At 40.7% G+C, this 14,605-nt stretch overlaps 1 protein-coding gene across 1 annotated transcript; it reads right to left on the bottom strand.

Moving 5' to 3' along the window:
* Positions 1–5,391: 5,391 nt before the first annotated feature.
* Positions 5,392–13,142, bottom strand: LOC140507320 (uncharacterized). Its single transcript, XM_072615434.1, has 4 exons — positions 12,999–13,142; positions 12,126–12,252; positions 11,564–11,659; positions 5,392–6,923 (listed from the first exon to the last, which is right to left on the bottom strand). The coding sequence occupies exons 1-4, from the start codon at positions 13,140–13,142 to the stop codon at positions 5,392–5,394; spliced, it is 1,899 nt and encodes a 632-aa protein (XP_072471535.1).
* Between the last annotated feature and the right edge of the window lie 1,463 nt (positions 13,143–14,605).

Genomic DNA, 14,605 nt, shown 5'->3' with positions numbered 1-14,605 from the left:
GTCTAATTCCCTAATGAGTTAAACTAGGATCTGGAATTTGGTGGTGTTGTTTTGAGGAAACCAAGGTATGGGACAGACACGAGAAGCTCTTTTGTCTTCTCCAATGATGATCCCACTTAGGTCCTGACCAGCTAGTGCTCTCATCCCCTCCTTTCCCTGGGCAGAGACTCACGAAGCAGGAATGGAGGTGGGGCAGGGGTTGTGGGAGGGGGAAGGAGAAGTAATAAATTAATCAATAAACCTTCATTAAGTGCTAAACACCCTGCTAAGTAAAGGGGATAGAAGAGGAGGTAAAATATAGTCCCTGCCTTCAAGGCTTTAAGGAGTTCACAACCTTTTTTTGAAGTGAAAATATTTATATTTAATTTTTTCCAATTACATGTAATAATTTTCATATTAAAAAAAATGAGTTTCACTACCAGGACTGTATCCCCAAGAGATCATAAAAATGGGAAAGGGTCCCACATGTACAAAAATATTTATAGCAGCACTCTTTGTAGTTGCCCAAAACTGGAAGTCAAGGGGATGTCCATCAATTGGGGAATGGCTGAATAAATTATGGTATATGAATGTAATGGAGTACTATTGTGCCATAAGAAATGATGAACAAGAAGACTTCAGAGAGGCCTGGAAGGACTTCTATGATCTGATGCTGAGGGAAAGGAGCAGAACCAGGAGAACTTTGTGCACAGCAAGGACCACATTGTGTGAGAGTTTTTTCTGGTAGACTTGGAATTTTGTAATAACGCAAGAACTTCTTAAAAAAAAAATCCCAATGGTGGTTCTCTAAGGCAAAATGCCTTCCACACTCAGAGAAAGAAATATGGAAGTCATTCGCAGAATGTAGCAGATCATGTTTGTGTATGTGTATGTTTTTGTGTATCATGTTGTGATTTGTTATATGATTTCTTCCATTTATTTTAGTCCGACTACATAGCATGACTATAGTGAAAATGTACTCAATAGGAAAGTATATGTAGAACCTATACAGAATTGTATGCAGTCGTGGGGAGAGAGGGGGGGTAGTTGGGGGGATAAAATCTCAATTGTATGGCAGTGATTGTTAAACATTAAAAAAAAATTAAAAAATAAAATTAAAAAAAAATTAAAAAATGAGTTTCAAACTCTCTCCCTTCCTCCCCTACCCCCTCCTTGCAAAGGCAAACAATCTGACATATTATGCATATATATGCAGTCATGCAAAACATATTTTCATACCAGCTATGTTGCAAAAGAAAACACAGCCAAAAAAAATCAAGAAAAAAGTTTTTTTTTAAAGTATGCCTTAATCTGCATTAGACTCCATCTGCTCTTTTTTCTGGACGTGGGCAGTATTTCTCACCATATGTCCTTCAGAATTGTCTTGCATCATTGCATTGCTGAGAACAGCTAAGCCATTTACAGCTGATCACCATACAATATTGCTGTTCCTGTGTACAGTGTTCTGGTTTGGCTCACTTTTCTCTGCATCAGTTCATGGAAATCTTCCCAGGTTTTTTTCTGAAATCACCATGCTTGTCATTTCTTATCGTACAATAATGTCCCATCACATTCATATACCACAACTTGCTCAGCCATTTCCCAATTGATTGGCATCCCCTCAATTTCTAATTCTTTGCTGCCACTAAAAGAACTGCTATGACTATTTTTGCACATATAGGTCCTTTTCCTTTTAAAAAAAATTTCTTTGGGTTATAGACGTAATAGTGGTATTGTTGGGTCAAAGGGTGGACCCAGTTTTATAACCCGTTGGACATAGTTCCACATTGCTAAGGAGCTCAGAATATAACGGGGGAGAGATAAGCAATCAAATACATACAAAGTAAGCTACATACAGGATAAATAGGAAATAGCTGGTAGAGGAAAGGCAATGGAATTGAGAGATTGGGGAAGACTTCCTGTAAACGGAGGAGAAAGAGGGAGAAGAGTGAGAGGGGGAATTGGAGGAGCAAGAGGACGGGGAGGCGAAGAAAAGGGGAGCAAGGGAGAAGGAGGAATTAGAGGGCGGGGCACAACCGGAGGAGAGGTGATGCTGGGGGCAGGGGGGGAGGGTGGGAAGAGGGCGCAGAAAAGCCTCCCCAGGCTGACTGAAGACCCAGTAGTCAGTGTTGCCTGCTCCGGCCGCTCTCCAAGGTGCCTGACGGAGTCCTACAGTTACCTCCCAGGGCTTGGACTTCTGGGAAATGGAGTTCTGAGCCTAGAGGAGGCTTGTGCGCCTGCGCCTAGGGCGCCTGCTCTTGGCTGTAGCATGCGGAACTCCAGCTTCTTCCCACTATCTTTTCCTCTTTACCATCACCCCTCCGGCCCGCCTGAGACACAGACACCCGCACGGCCCCTCTTCGGTGCGGTGCTTCACCACTTTATTACATTTTCTGTCGCCCCCGCCTCGTAGTTGTGGGCCATGGGCAGCCCAGGTAGCAGGAGGACTGCGCTGCCGGAGTCACACCTGGCCTCGGCCTGCCCCCAGCTGTCTGACCCCAGGCCAGGCCCCTCACCCCGTGGGCCTCAGTTCCTCAGGTGTACAGTGAGCCGGGGAAGGAAATGGCGAACCACGGCTTTGCCAAGAAAACCCCCGATGGGATCCCCAAGGGAAGGACACCCTCGTGATGGACAAAGAGGGCTGCGCCCCCAGACCCGATCAAGCATGAAGGCCATGGAGCCCCCACGCCCTGCCGGGCCAGGTCGGGGGTCTGCCAGCAGCAAGCCCTGGTTTGGTTTCCCGCGGCGCCTCCACGCTTCTGTCTCTTGTTACTTTATCAAGTGGGGGGGCAGGAAGTGCTGAGGGTCTGTCCCCCCGTTCCTGACACTTCACATTCAGAGGCATGACTGTTAGCAGACAAGCCCAGCCAGAAAAGCTTCCACACTCCCGTCCCACTTCAGCTACGGTTATCAGTGATTCTAACTCCTTCTCTCCTACCACCCACGCTGGCTTAGACGCCAGCTTCCTCCTTTCCCCTCCTCCCTCTATGCAGGCACAGAACACAGAGCTTCCCTGCAGACCAAGGTGGAGTGAGGTGAGGCTGAGAGAACTTGCAGCCCCCACAACCAGGCTCCACAAAACCGCAAAGGGGCTGAGACACCTTTCTGGAAGTCCTGCCTTCTCCCTCTCCTCCACTCTCGAAATGATCCCAAACCTATTGGGACCCTCTGCCTCCTTCATCCCCCTACCAAAAAGAACACACAGAGTGGGTAACTTTTCTCTCATCTGAAACTGTCACAGAATCCCAGTAAAAAGGGGACATTAACCACTTTTACCCCAGAAACGACAAGTCAAATAAAACGTTTAACTCTACAAAGAATTTGTAAGAAGTATGCATCTTCCAGAAACTGAAATCAACGTATTGTTGGATAGGATAGAAAAAATGCAAATAAAAAATTAAATGGGATAAAACCTTTCTGAAGCAAATACTTCAAATGCAAAATGGTATAATTCAAAAGGAAGATGTGAGTCTAAAATATTTCTTACAATTTCAAGTGGGAAAAAGGAGCCAGGGAGTCAGTCATGGTATTTTGATAGCAGAACAAAAGTTAGAAAATATGGAAAGATAAACTAGAGCAAAAATAAAGGTGAAAACAAAAAAGGAACAAATGATCAATAATTCCATATTTGTATACATCAACAATTCAAGTCAAATTCAGAAAAGAGAAACAGAAATGCAAAGGGAAACATTAATGTAGTTGGTAGCCCTCAACGCACTACTACCAAAATGTAACTAATAAAAAAAATTCAGGCAAAATTACAGATTTGTGGTAATCAGTAAATAAACTGAAATTAACAGATGGAGAAAAATAAATGGAAGAATCAGGGAATTAAAATTCAATTCATGTACTTATGTAACATTAAACTATGATACAAAACAGTAAATATAAAACACTATTTGGCACTGGTTAATAAAAAGAAAGTGTATCCATGGAATAAGGTAATTAAGATTTAGGAACAATCAAACTGCAACAAAGTATTCAATAAACCCAAGGACACCATTATTGAAGTAAATAGAATCTTTTTAAACTAAAAGTACTGGACAAAGTAGAAAACTATCTGGTAGAAGTTAGATTTTTACCAATACTTCACACCACATGCCAAAATAATCTCCAAATAAATATATGGTCTGTATATAAAAGGTGTTATATTATAAAATAATTGAAACAAGGAAGATGATCCCTTTGACAATTTGAGACAAGAATTCTGAACTAAAATTGTGATCAATCAAAGCTTTGGATGAAAGTATAGCTGATACACTCATCAGGATCCAAAAGGAACTGACTAGTCTAGAGCATTGGGCTGAATCTAATAAAATTAAATTCAACTAGGAGAAATACAAAGCCTTGCACTTAGGTACAAAAAAATCAACTTAAGAAGTGTAAGATAGAGGGAGCATGAGTATATAGCAGCTGTTTTAAAAAAGATTTAGGGGTTTTTAGTGGAGTGCAAGTTTAATAAGAGTTAGCAAAATGATATGGCAGCCAAAAAAGTTAATGAAATATTGGACTGCAGAGCTTCCAGGAATAGTACACGGATAGTCCCTTTGTACTCTGACCTTGTCAGACCACTTAGAATTTTTCATTCATTTCTGGGAACCAGGATTTAAGGGTGCAAATACACTGGAGATATCTAGGGGTGGTCAGCCAGAAGAGTGAAGGATCTTTAATCCAAAGTACAATCACTTGAAAGAATTGGCGTGTTTAGCCTGGTTAAAGGCTCGGGGAGGATATGATACCTATCTGAGTACTTTAAAGGCTCTCATTGAGGTTTTTAAGGCTCTAGAAAGGAAGGATATTTTATTTAGTCCTAGAGAGCAGTATCAGTTGCAAAGAGGACAATTTGGGTTTAGTGTCAAGAAAAACATCCTAATAATTAGATCTAACCAAAAGTGGAATGCCCAATCTCAAGAGGTTCAGCCTCTTTGGAGGTATTTAAGATCAACTGAAAAACAACTTGTTGGAAATGTTGTAATAGGGATTCTTTTGAGTATGGCTTGTATTACATGGCTACTGAGGTCTCAAATCTCAAAATTCTGATTCTGGATAGAGAGAAAGAAAAAATGGATGATTTCGACTATGTTCTATACAAAGTAAATGATTTAGAATTAGAAGGGAAAAAATTAAGTGGGGAAAAAAGTCTTTGTAGCAAATTTCTCTGATAAAGATTAGATATCCAAGACCTAACCCAACTCCCTCATTTTGCTCATATTCATTACATTCAAAAGCTTTCTCTCCAGTAAGAATTTTTCTTATGGTAAATAATATTTACATGCTGATTAAAGGATTTCTCTTCTTTATGAAATCTCTTAAGTTTGGTGTAAAGGATTCCCCACAATCACCGTACCCAAAGGGTTTCTGAATTGCCTTAAGGTTAAATAAGGCTTCCATTTAATGAAAGGATTCCTAATATTACTTATATTCCAAGAGTTTCTTCCCAGTATGAATTCTCTTGTGGACAGTGAGATGACTACTCTGTTGAAATGATTTTCCACAATTATTACATTTGAAGGGTTTCTCACCATTATGAATTCTCTTGTGTTTTGTAAGACCTCCACAAGACCGAAAGAATTTCCCACATTCATTACATTCAAAGGGTTTCTCTCCTGTATGAATTCTCTTATGGGTAGTAAGGTCTCCACTCCACCTAAAAGATTTCCCACATTCACCACATTCAAAAGGTTTTACTCCAGTATGAAGTGTTTTATGGGTAGTAAGGATTCCACGCTTACTAAAGAATTTCCCACATTCAATACATTCAAAGGGTTTCTCTCCAGTATGAATTCTTTTATGAGCAGTAAGGTCTCTACTCCATCTAAAGGATTTCCCACATATACTACATCCAAAGGGTTTCTCTCCAGTATGAATCCTTTTATGTGCAGTCAGCTTTATATGCCTTCTAAAGGATTTTCCACACTCATTACATTCAAAGGGTTTTTCTCCAGTATGAATTCTCTTATGTACAGTAAGACAACTATTCTGTTGAAAGGATTTACCACATTCATCACATTCAAAAGGTTTTTCACTATTATGAATTCTCTTATGTTTAGTAAGGTATCCAGAGCACCTAAAGGATTTCCCACATTCATTACATTCAAAGGGTTTATTTTCAGAATGAAGTCTCTTATGTCCAGAAAGGTGTCCAGGCTGTTTAAAGGATTTCCCACATTCGTTACATGGAAAAGGTTTTTCCCCCGTATGAACCCTTCCATGTTTATTAAGGTCTCCACGCCGCTTAAAAGATTTCCCACATACATTACATTCCAAGGGTTTCTCTCCAGTTCGAATTCTCTTAAGTTTAGTAAAGTTTCCATCTCCACAACAAATAAAAGTTATCCTACATTCACTATATTCATAGCACTTCTCTTCAGTGTGAATTCTCTGAAGTTCACTTAGATCTCCAGGCCAGCTAAAGTATTTTCCATATTCGTTACACGGAAAGAGTTTCTGTGCAGCATGAATTATGGGTGGATTTTTAAGAGATAAGCTCGTGCTAAACACTTCTTCACATTCACATAGTTTTTCTTTGGCATTTTTCTTGCAACGTTGAATAAGATCTGGATGGCAATCAAATGGCTTTCTATAATTATGAGAATTACAAAGTTTTCTTTTGGCAAAAATTCCATTCGGTTTGCTTTTGTCTGAACACTGCTTGAAGTTCTTTAGATGGGTGTCACATTGGTGCAAACTTTTCCCCATATGGACTTTGTTTTTTGAAACCACGGTTGACTCCAGATCAAAGCATTTTCCAAATGCATTTTTTCTGTGGGTGATTTTTACCTGCTGCAACTGTTGCTCTAAGCTCTCATAATATGTCCAGGCTTCTACAAATTTAGAATCCCAGGGACTTTCCCTCTGGAGTCTTTCTTTGGTCTCTCCTAAAGAAATTTCATGATTTGGAGTTGACTTCGTTGTTTCACACCCAGTATCTGGACTAAGACATTCTGAAAGAAAGAATTAAATGAACATATATGGAGTTCTCTGTGTTAGGAAAAAAGAACCTGCCTTATAACAAGGTCTAGATTCTATTTCTGTTGGGGGACAGCTCTGGACCAGGGTCCCCCGTGAGGACCGTGAGACGCCTGAGGGTCTGAACCTGCCCCCTTGTGGGGTACTGGGATGGCCCTGGTAACAGGCTGGCTCCACCCACGGGGAGGCACTTGGGAGGAGCTCGCCCGCCCATGGGAGGTACGGGGGAGGAGACAGGGGATAATAAAAGGGGATGACCACGAGAGCTGGAGGAGAAGAAACGCAATAAAGCTTGCTGGCTGCAACTCCTTTCGGGTGCTCTGCCTGTTTATTCCCCTCCCCCAACAGGGAGAGGGAATTCCCCTCCCCCAACCAGGAGAGGGGCCAGAGATGTCCGAAGACCGGGGATAGGTAAGTAGAAGGAGAAGGCCCGGGAGTCACCCCGGGCATATTTCTACTATCAAAAAGGATGATTAACAATCTAAAAATGGGAGTTGTTGTGCAGACAAAATCAAAGGACAAAATATGTGAGAGTATGAAAATATTTAAATGGTTTAAATCGGTTCAAATATCTTCAACTGAGAAAGCTAAATTTCAGGTACCGAACAATGAATTATAAACATCATCAGAGAGCCATTTAGAAAAATGCTTTTGAAATATTTTGCTTCAAAATATCTTTAAAAATATTTTCAAAAATGATAAACACACTGATTTTGGAATCATGATAGGCAAAATGCCAGCTTCAGTCAGAGTTTTCAATCTAAAAACTCTTGTTTCCTAGGCACTTAAAATAAAAAAAGCATTGATCAAAAATAATGGTTACATGAAGAACAAACTATAGTAACAAGTAAATAGTTAAATAACTTTACTCTCCCCCCACCCCCAAATCTTAGAAAGTGTGAGAGAAGCAGCTAGTGTGATGCTTCAGGATTCTGTATTACTCCAAAATATTTATCAGCACTACTCAAGGTTTTCAGGTAGTCAAGTGTAATGTATATGTGTGTTCATCCTTTGTTGCAGAAGAAGACCATGCCATCAGAGAAATAATGACATGACTTGCACTTGACTTTGTTTTGAGTGAGGGAGAGCTGTGCAGGTCACCAGCCTCACTTCTCCTCCAGAGCCGTGTGAATCCAGTGACCAGATATTCATCAGGATGACTAGAGATGACCCAGGATGAGGAAATTGGGGTTAAGTGACTTGCCCAAGGTCACACAGCTAGTGAGTGTCAAGTGTCTGAGGTGAGATTTGAACTCAGGTCCTCCTGAGTCCTGCACTGGTACTCTATCCACTGCACCACCTAGCAGGAGTTACAAGAGCAAATGAAGGAAAGTAGAACTAAGGTATGAATGGCAGCCCGGAAAAGAATTAAGGGGCAGATGGAATGTAGATAATGGTGAGGATGAAGGACAGAGTTAAGACAGGGTGGAATAATGAATAGGCAGAAGTAGATTCTAAGAGATAAAGGAATGTCATAGATCATGAACATGAAAGTAAAGCACTTACGGGTGGTATCAAGACCCAGGGCATGTCCATTTCTGAGTGCAGCTGAAGTAAAATGCAAGAATAGGTCATGGAAATTGAGTAGATTAAGGATTTGAGAAGTTGAGGTATTTGGGGAAGTGTCAATGTGGACACTAAAGTTCCCGAGTATGAGGGACAAAAACTGGGGTGTAGACTGCAAGTCAGACACTGAACTTGTTGAAGAAGAATATCTTCGTGATGGGGAGGGGTGGTAACGTGGATGTACAGAACCCAAAGGTTGGAGGGGATCTCCAGCATCTCTTGTCCAGACCATACATGAAAGAATTCCCAGAGAGAGCTGGAACTAGTTGAATAGCTGGACTTAAACCATAGTTATTAATGGCTCCATAGCAGTACTGAAGGTCTTCAGTGAAATGCCTCAGGATCTGTGCCTGCTACTATGCTAGTCAACATTTTTATCAATGACTTCAATAAGTTAGACGTGGAATACTTATCAAGTCAGTCAATGACAGAAAGATAGGATGGACAGGATAGAAAGATAGGATGGCATAAATGACAGCCTGGATGTAAAGCATCTTAAAGGGCAGAAATGATAGGTTACATTGAATAACATGAATGAGAAGGTGGACTGGATCTCTAATTTTCTGGCATACCAAATTCTCAGTGAGGAAACTCCATCAATTAATGCAGATTAGCACCTACTCTGCAAATTAATCTTAGAGAGTTGCCTAGAGCATTGAGGGGTTAAGTGATTTATCTAAGGTTACATAGCCAATATGTGGCAAAAAGAGACTTGAACTCAGATCTTCTTACCTCAGAAGCCAGCTCTCTATTATACCATGTTGTCTGTATAAACTAAAACTTCATAGGGATAAGTACAGTCTAATATTTGGGTAAAGTCAAATTTACAAGTATAAGCTGGGAGGGAGTATGTAGAGATCAATTCATCTGAAAAAGATGTGGGGGCAGGGGAGAGTTCTCTTCAAGTTTGGTGGAAGAAATGCGAGCAGAATAGTCAATCTCTAACACAACTACTTCAGTAAGACTGAAAAGAGAACACCAGATCCAGTAATGATCAATAAATCCAAGGAAAAACTACCATAAGTACATTTCTTTAGTCCAGATCCACACAAAAATAGGCCAGAATCCTGTGAGCACTTGAAATAAAATTGCAACCCAGCCGTGCGATGCAATGACAGTGAACAGACCAGCAGCAAGTCAAGGAAGCCTGGAGCCTCCAATTCTGTACCCAACAGCGGAAAAACAGAACCCTAGGCCAGGGGCTATCCAGTGGTTTGTGAGCCTACAGAATGTTCACTGGGAGAGCAATAAACCAGTTGCACGCTAGGTCATGTAGTGCCAAGATAGCATGTTGACCTGAGCCACCACTGAGGTCCTTGAAAAACATGGCACTCATTACCCAGATTCCACATGACACTGATCAGGACAAAACAAAGCCCAAGGATTTTTCTAAAAGTACAAAGAGTCAACCCCTGACACAAAGTTCTAATTCAGTAAGCCTGTAAAAATGAATAAACAAAAGAAAACATGAATGATAAAGAAACATTATGGAGCTAGGGAAACCTAAGACACAAACCCAGAAGAAGTGCCTAATTCCAAATTACTTAAAGCGATGTCTCAAAAAACACACAGATTTGCCTTAAGCTCTACTAGAATTTCTAAAAGAAAGAAACAGAGTTAAAAAATGATAATGTATCCAAAGGACTTTTGATAGAAAAGGCCATCCACATCCAGAGAAAGAGCTATGGAGTCTGAATATAGAGCAAAGAAGACTATTTTCTTTTTTGCTTTGTTTTGTTTTGTCTTTCTCATGGTTTCTCCTATTTGTTGTAATTCTTTGATACCACATAACTAATCTGAAAATATATTTAATAGGAATTCATATGTAAAGCCTATATCAGATTGCATGTCATCTTGGGGAAGGAGGAAGGAGGAAAGAGGAGAAAATTTAAAACTTATGGAAGTGAATGTTCAAAACTAAAAATAAATTAACAAAAAAAAGAATGAGAAAAATAGTTCAGCAAAATCGACCTACATATTAAAACAAAAAAAAAATGTTAACTGACAAAAAATGATAATGTAAATTAAATGGGAGCTTTAGAGGAAAGAATAGGAAAGGAAAGAAGTCCTCTAGAAGAAAGAATTGGAAGGAGAATAAAGTGAATACAAAACCTTACTGAGGTAAAAAAAAACTTAAGAATTAGATTGAACCAAACAGATAACAAGAAATGCTCTAACAAAGACAAAAAAAGAAAAAATAATAAAATGTAAATATCTCCTATCAAAAACAAATGACCTGGAAAAACAAGTCAAGGAGATAACTTAAGAATCATTGGACTACTTGACAATCTCAGCCATAAAGCCTAGATACCTTATTTTCAGAAATTATGAATGAAAACTGCTGAGACTTATGAGAATGGAAGGGCAAAGTAGAAACAGAAAGAACCCACCAGTAATCTCCTGAAAGAAATTTCTAAAGGAAAAGTCCCAGTCATGTCAGAGCCCAAATCTAGAGATTTCCCATCAAAGAAAAAAATGTTAAAAACATTCAGAAAACATTCAGTCTGGATCACTTAAAACCTGGCAGCAGCCACCGTAAAAGAGAGGATCACTTGGAATACATGACTACAAAACCTTCAGATCAGGCTTCAGATACTTACTAGCCGAGTGACCCTGGGCAAGTCACTTAACCCCATTTTCTTATTGCCTCATCTGTAAAATGAGTTGGAGAAGGAAAAAGCAAACCACTTGGCATGGAATGCATTCAGCTTCTCTTTAGTAAATGCATGGTTTGGATTAGATGGCCTCTAAAGTCCCCTCTAATGCTGAGAATATGTAATTCTTTCTCATTTTAGGTCTCAGATGGTGGAGAGGACATCTAAGGTCCTTTCTAGATATACTATTCAGTGATCTTGGGGAAATTAGCTGAAGTAAAGGTGAATGTACATGAGAACACTCCACTTGGACAGATGCAGGCTTTCTCTCTGAGCCTAGAAAATTTTGAGGAGTGGACCTCAGCCAATACTTCAGAGGCACTACTCCCAAATGACTAGAAGACTGTAGCTATTCCTTGCAGTGACTCCCACCTGCCTGCTTTTTAATCACCCACCTGGAAAGGTGCCTCCTAGGACAGCTCCCTCTGAAATCCATGGTGCGACTCTTCTCTCCAAATGGGAGATAACACTCGGTTTGTTAACAGCAAGGCCTGCCCAGGGAAAAGAAATGGGAAAGTGCTTTGAACAGAGTCTCTCTGGGTCCCAGTTTCCTCATCTATAAAATAAGGATCTGGAATTAGATAATCTCTAGGGTCATCCTTTCCAGCGCTAAATCTGTGATCCTATGAGGCCCAATGTCACATACATTCTAGAATATCCCTCCCCACCAAGTCAGCTGAGCCCACAAAAGTAAACTGAACACTGGAGACACCATAGACTCTAGTAAGTGAGAATGTGAAGTCCCACTAAGCCAATATGGAGTTAAACTAACATGGAAATACATTTAACATGATTGTACATGTATAATCTATATCAGATTGCTTTCTCTCTTGGGGAAGGGGAAGGGAAAAGGGGGAAGGAGAAAAACTTGGAACTTAAAATGAATGATGAAAACTATCTTTACATGTAATTGGGAAAGAATAAAATACTATTAAGAAAAAGGAAGTCTGCCTTTACCCAGGGAGACGAGATTCCTATAATTCTCCAGCATCACATCCTTGAACAAATTCCTCTGAGCAGAGTCCAGGTGCCTCCACTCCTCTTGGGTGAATTCTACAGCCACATCCTTGAAGGTCACTGATTCCTGAAACATTCAACACATTCCTGGTCAGCCAGGAAACCTTTCACGTGCTCTTTGGGGAAGACCAGAAGTGGTCTGTGTAGGGAATATTTTTTACAGTTCAGGATCCTAAGTATTCCTTATGTCTGCCTTTGCCATCTCTTCCTCCCTCCCCCGCACCTGCTCACTCCAAGTTGCTGGTGCCTCCTCAGGAAATTAACTTGTTTTTCCTTTTTATATATTTTGAATTTGCCTTTTTTTTTCTTTTGCTCTTCCATCTTATCAGAAAGTAAGGTCACGGAGAGCAGGACCATATTCAATCACCTAACAAATGTTTATTAAGCACCTTGATGCCAGGCACCATGGGGCACAGACATGGAAAGTAAACAGTCTCCACTCTGTTCAGGGAAGAAATTTTAGGAGATGTTCCTGCAGATGGGAGAGCTCGCCTTCAGTTGGGGAGGACTTGCTATGGGAGGCCCTGGTCCTGACACACAGGGGAGGAAGAGAAGAAGTCAAGGAAGTCTTCATCAAGATGGCTTACAGTGTTAATGGTAATCCACACACAGCATCATGTTCACTCCCTGCTCCAGAGTGGTCCAAGAGTATCAGCCTTAATCTCAAACTTGAGCTGTTTGATGGAGGAAAGTCAAGTAGATGGGAGAGGATAAGCATTCTTGGGTGTTCTGTGATCCAATATCCCAAATGTATTCTCTCTCAAATTAAGGACAACATAGGGGAGTAGACTTCCTTTCCCATGACATGGAAACCTTTTCACCCTGGAAGCTCTCATACTGGTAGATGTCTCCAGCCCTCTGGCTCCTCCTGATCATCTGGTTCCTCTCAGAACCTCCACTGTAAGGAGGAGGCCCAGACCACCCAGGCTGCAGTCCTGGCTCATCTCCATGGGACATTCTCTTCCATGCCTTTTCTCCCACAACTAGCTTCCCTCCTTCCTCCCCTTTTCAGCTTCCTTTTATATGTAGTCTTTCTCCATTAGAAGGTATGCTATCTTAAGGGCAGAGACTGTGAATCTTCTTGTGCTTAGCACAGTGCCTGGCATACAGTAAGAATTTAATAAATGCTTCTCAGCTTAATCAATTATCCAATAAACATTTTTAATGTCTCATTAATGCCAAGCACTGAAATAAGTGCTGGGGATACAAAAAGAAGTATAAGATGGTCCTTGTCCTCAAGGAGTTTGCAGTTTAATGGCGGGGGGGGGGGGGGGAACAACATGCTAACAAATATATATGAAGCAAAATAATGTAATAGATAAGTAGGCAATTATTAACAGAAGAAAGGTTTTAGAATTAAGAAGGGCTGGGTAAGGCTTCCAGTAGAAGATGGGAGTTTAGCTGGGACTTAAAAAAAGTCAGAAGTCAGTAGGTGGAATTGAGGAGCGAGAACATTTAAGGTATGGGGGAACCTGGAGCCTAGAGATGGAGTGTCTCATTTGTGGAACAGCTAGAATTGAAGAGTATGTAGCAGGGAGTAAGGTATAACTGGAAAAGTAGAAGGGGACTGAGTTATGAAAGGCAAAGCAGATGATTTTATATTTGATCTGGAGGTGATAGGATTTTGATTGGGTTTAATGAGTAGGAAATGGATGTGCTTTAGGAAAATCACTTTGGTGGCTAAATGGAGGATGATCTGGAGTGGGGAGAGACTTCAGGTAGGAAGACCCTCTGGAAGCTACCATAGCTCAGTTTTTAGGTGATAAGGATCTGCACCAGAGTAGGGGCAGTATCAGAGGAGAAAAGGAAATGGGAGATGTTACAAAGGTAAAATTGACACCTTATATTGAATATGGGTGGTGAAAGAGAGTGAGGAGTTCAGGATGACTCCTAGGATGTGAGCCTGAAGGACTGGGAGGATGGTGTTGCCCTCTATAGTGATATGCAAAGTAGGAGGAGGGGAGTGTTTAAGGGGAAGGACAATGAGTTCAGTTTTGGACATACTGAGTTTAAGATACCTACTGGACTCAATTTGAGATATCTGAAAGGCAGTTGGAGATATGAGATTTGGAAATCAGCAAAGACGTTGGGGCAGGATAGATAGATTTGAAAATCATGAGCACAGAGATGGTATTTAAATCCATGGAAGCTAATGAGATCGCCAGATAAAGTAGCATAGAAGAGAAAAGAAGAGACTTGACTTGAATCATTTCTCCTCATACCCTGAAGGTGTAGTCACTTTAGCGTCCATGCTTTGGGCACAATTTTTCAGAAGTAAATTGCAAATGGCTTCACCTTTGCCATCACCTACCCATTCCCGTCTTCCTAGATAACTTCAGTACCTGGTGGACATTTTTATCTGTACATCTTTGTTAATTTCAGTATTTACAACATGGCACTAAAAAGTCCATGACATCCCT

The sequence above is a fragment of the Notamacropus eugenii genome, chromosome 5 (genome assembly GCF_028372415.1).
Source record: "Notamacropus eugenii isolate mMacEug1 chromosome 5, mMacEug1.pri_v2, whole genome shotgun sequence".
Taxonomy (NCBI): Eukaryota; Metazoa; Chordata; class Mammalia; order Diprotodontia; family Macropodidae; genus Notamacropus; species Notamacropus eugenii.
Note: the sequence above shows the minus strand (reverse complement) of the source record. Positions and strands in the feature narration are given on the sequence as shown.